At 40.5% G+C, this 4,249-nt stretch overlaps 1 protein-coding gene across 1 annotated transcript; it reads right to left on the bottom strand.

Annotated features, from left to right (window-relative positions):
* Positions 1-375: 375 nt before the first annotated feature.
* Positions 376-2,341, bottom strand: LOC114527414. The gene is made up of 2 exons (XM_028549042.1): positions 1,359-2,341; positions 376-873 (listed from the first exon to the last, which is right to left on the bottom strand). The coding sequence occupies exons 1-2, from the start codon at positions 2,263-2,265 to the stop codon at positions 461-463; spliced, it is 1,320 nt and encodes a 439-aa protein (XP_028404843.1). The 5' UTR covers positions 2,266-2,341; the 3' UTR covers positions 376-460.
* Positions 2,342-4,249: the final 1,908 nt, after the last annotated feature.

Here is a 4,249-nt window from a genome sequence, read left to right as displayed (position 1 = left end):
CTTTGCTAACTGTCATGCTTCATATATCTTGTTTCTTCTCGTTTTACTTTCTTTGCACAAAGTTTATGAAACGCTTTTACAAAAATGTTTACAAATTTACGAAATGACAGTTAATATAAATTGCTGACGTTGTCATTGAAATACAAACTTTCTGTCTTAGCCAATCAGAACGTTCGTTGATTACCAGACGTTACTCGCGCATGCGCATAACTTACAAAACCACCCAACGTCGACCGTCCATGACAAAGAATTTGGACAACTTTGGATTCGGCTATGTTCTACCGGGTTCCGGGTGTAATTCCTAATCTCCGAGCGGAATTAGTACCCTCGCAGGCGCTCCGCGCCCGCTCGGGGATAAATCTATTAATTGGCTCAATTATAGCTAATACTTTCTATATGCAAGATAGCTTAAACTTCTATACGATTTGTCACGGTGCTCATTACAAAACCAATGGTAGAATTAATTGTCCTTGGGTTTGTTCGTATTCTCTTCATTTTCTGCCATTTTTTTTTGAGCGGCATCTCGCATCCCATCACTGACTGATTCTCTGGCGCACAACACCTTGACTTTCTCAAACGCTTTCGAGGCAAGATCAAAGTTCTTCAAACTTTTGTGACAAAGAGCAATAAGGAGAGCACATTTGGTCTCGTTATCTGGTGACTGGCAAACTTCAAAATATTTCAACGCTTCTTCAAAGTAAGTCAATGCTTTCTGGTACTCGTGATTAAAAAAGAGCGCTCTAGCAAGACAGTCGCAGGTTGAGGCTACATCTGGCACCGCTTTTCCTTCATAAATAATTTTCCTCAACTCAAGTGCCTTTTCCAGTTTGGGTATTGCTTCTTCCCACTGATTTAACATACAGCAAGCATAACCTATGACAGAGAATTTGGAAAATTAGATTATTTTTAGTGCACCAAACTGTTGGTCGGTATTTTGTTGCCTAGATCAGGTCCAGGCTTGATCTAGGCCAGATAAACAACGTTCACACATAGGCCTAGACCTGGTCTATGCCAGCTCATAGCACAGTGTGAACGCGGGTTATGAGATCATCATTTCCACATGCAAAGACAATTGAATTTCCATCCAGGAACCCATCAGTTTGTTTCTCATTTTAGTCATTATATGTAAACATTTTAATCATTATGTATGTTTTATGTAATATGTGATTAGCTGAGACCAACAATGTCATTCTCAGTTCTTTCTAATTCCAGGTATATATTGCTATTCTTTATGAAATATTCTACGCATTTCCTAAGTCCCAAGTTTCTATCTTTTTCTGATGGTTATATATGCACCTGTTCCGGACATCTGTATAGTTGCATGTAACTTTCTAGAGACCGATGTAAATTATACTTACCCAAATTGTGCATAACTTCAGCGTAATCCTTGTTTAGCTGTCCTTCCGTCAGACACTTAAGAACTTTCTCTGCTTCTTCGAAGGCCTCTTTTGCTTGCTGAGCTTCATCAGGTTCCAAGATGTGACAGTCACCTTTCATCACCAACGCTGAAGAATAATTTTGCAAGTTTAAATCACCCTCCTTAAGAAGTTCCCTCATCAAGGGTAAAAGCTTCTCCAGAGTTTTGCAAGCCTCGTTGGGCTGTTGATTAAAATACTGGGTGAGAGCCAAATGATGGAGCACCCTGACAATATCTTCTATGACTGGATCCTCGGAATACAACATTTCTCTGATTTCCAAAGATTTTTGGTAATGTATTGTAGCGTCTTCAAATCGTCCAAGCGTTTTTAGAACACCCGCCTTATTTTCGTGGAAAATGGCTGTTTCCATGTTGGGTGCCAACCCCTCAACAGTGCTTAGGCTGCAAGTATAATAGTCGAGAGCAAGTCTCGGGTTGTTGTTTTCCTCATGAACTGATCCAAATGTGTTCATGATTTTAGCATAAAGAATTTCAGCTGCTGATGTGGACGTAGACTCCGATAATCGGAACACTTCAGCTGTTTTCAAGGCTTTCTCCAGGTCTTTGAGTGCAAGGTTGAAACATAAGGTTTTACGATTAAGTTCGCTACGAATGAAAAAAGCGTACGATGCTTTTTCGGGATCGATTGACTTTGGGTCTTGCTCATAGAGGTTGATAAGACTGTCAAGCAGTTTACGTGCTTCTTGATATCTTCCCGTTTCCGTAAAAATACACGATAGATTATACAGAGCAGCATGTCGAAATTCTTTTTCCAATTGCCGCTTTGAAGTTGTCTTTTCCACTGACAAAAGAATACGCTGAAGCATGGCTTCTGCGTCATCGAACATTCCATTAGTTCGGTAAATACCTCCTGCTCGTAATTCCGCACTCCAAAGCAGGCGCTCCAAATAATACTGGTCTGAATCAGCGGTATCGACCTGCTCCTCTATCCGTCCAATCAGATTAATGAACAAATCTCTTGCAGTATTTTGTCTTCCACTGTCTTCGTAAAACGAAGCAAGGCGGAACACTTGAAAAAGCTGATGAGCGCTTGGAGAATTAAATTTAGACAACATAATATCAATCAAGCGTCTCTGTTTTTCGGCCAGCCGGAGGCCCTCTTTCATTCGGCTTGTCTTCGCAAAAATCTCCAGCAAGGAGGAATTGATCTGAAGAAATAATAAATCACTTTCATCCTTTAAGACCTCCTTCAAAACTTTTTCTGCTGATCTCAGGTGCTCTTCTGCTATTCCTGGCGAATGCTGTCCAAAGATTTCTCCAATTAATAGGTATGAGAGACCAAAGGCTTCATGCGCATGTAAATTAATCTCTTCAAACATTTTCAAGGATTTGCAGAAATACTGCACTCCTTCTGACTCGCGGTCTGCTTTCATCAAACAAAAACCGAGTGATATAAAGCAAATTGCTAGATGGGCATGATTGGCTTCTTTGCCGTGAATTTTCTCCTCTATTCTCAGCGCTTTTTCGTTACATAAGAGAAGATACGAAGCATCATAGCAACAAATTGCTCCCAAGTTTGCAATTCGAACAAGAACATTGGCCATTTTGCAATCCTCTCCACTTTCTTGACGTTCCAGTCTTTGATTCTCGTGAATTTTCAAATATTCTTGATAATGGTGCAACGCTTCCGAGAAATTTCCACGATCTTGCTCACAAAAGCCAAGATGGACGATAATGAAAGCAATATTTCGGTGTGGTTGGCCGCCATACAAATTCTTAGAAATTTCGCTTGCCTGCTTCAAAGTGCTAAACAAATCATCACGTTGTTTATAAAACTGGTGTATAGTTGCTTTGATAATCAGCGCATCCACCATGCTAGGCTCGACCAACTCTTTCTCATAATCGTGTAGTTGAGAAAAAATTACGAGGGCCAAACGAACCAAACGTTCTGCTTCTTCTATATTTTGAAGATGATAATAAACTTTGCTCAGGTTGCTTAAACACATAGCAACATTGGGATGAATAGCGTTTTCTCCATAAAGTTCGCGGGCAACCTGTAATGCATCGTTCAAGATGGTCTTCGCTTCCTCGAACTTGTGTTCGCAAAGTAGAACGACGGCAAGGTCATGCAGGATGATGAAATAGGTGAGATATTGCTTTCGTTGGTTTTTTATTCCCTTCATAATGGTTCTAAGTATGATTTCCGCTTTGTCGTGCATTTCGAGACTTATGAAAAGCGCCGCGCTGCTGCTAAGAAAAGTCAATTTCGTGTTATTCATTGCATTGTCCTTTGAAACTTGTTGGTCTTGAAGGCTTACGATTTGCGTGTGCACATTTACAGCCTCGTTTAACAGACCCTGGCGGATATAGACATCCATGATTTGAGTCAATGCATCTATTACTTTGTCTGTTTCAACGAAATCTGGCGCCAGTGTGTGTAATGTTTGCACCTCACGGCAACAGTTAATAGCTTCTTGAAATTTTCCGACCTTTATGTAGCAATGTATGAGTGCATGACGTACGCCTACCCTGACCATTAAATCCATTGAATCATCTTTTGCGGCCGAAAGCAAAAACTCGATCGCTTTAGGAAGTTGTAAAACACGCAGATACGCTACTGCTGTTGTTATCGGCGAATCATCCAGAAATGTTTCTTGTTGAAGCCCTTTCACAAGTATCGTTTCAGCGTCTTTTAAGTCGTAGTTCTTGAGACATTCGGCGATTTCATTTATGTTTGGTTTAGCGGTCAGCGGAATAATCACCAGATGATGGGTTTTTTTGATTTTCCAAACGATATTAGACATCGTTGATGACAACGGTATAAGACTCTTATAAAGACGGACAATGGCTGTCGTAAATGAACAAGGCGTA

The sequence above is a fragment of the Dendronephthya gigantea genome, unplaced genomic scaffold, assembly GCF_004324835.1.
Source record: "Dendronephthya gigantea isolate DGI-Jeju-01 unplaced genomic scaffold, DenGig_1.0 000044F, whole genome shotgun sequence".
In the NCBI taxonomy this organism is placed as follows: Eukaryota; Metazoa; Cnidaria; class Anthozoa; order Malacalcyonacea; family Nephtheidae; genus Dendronephthya; species Dendronephthya gigantea.
This window is presented reverse-complemented; position numbering and strand designations above follow the sequence as displayed.

Coding starts and splice junctions, on each gene's coding strand:
- LOC114527414 (XM_028549042.1), bottom strand. CDS start 2,265: ATGTTCGATGACGCAGAAGCCATGCTTCAGCGTATTCTTTTGTCAGTG. Junction 874..1,358: donor TGAAGTTATGCACAATTTGG/GTAAGTATAATT, acceptor TCTCTGTCATAG/GTTATGCTTGCTGTATGTTA.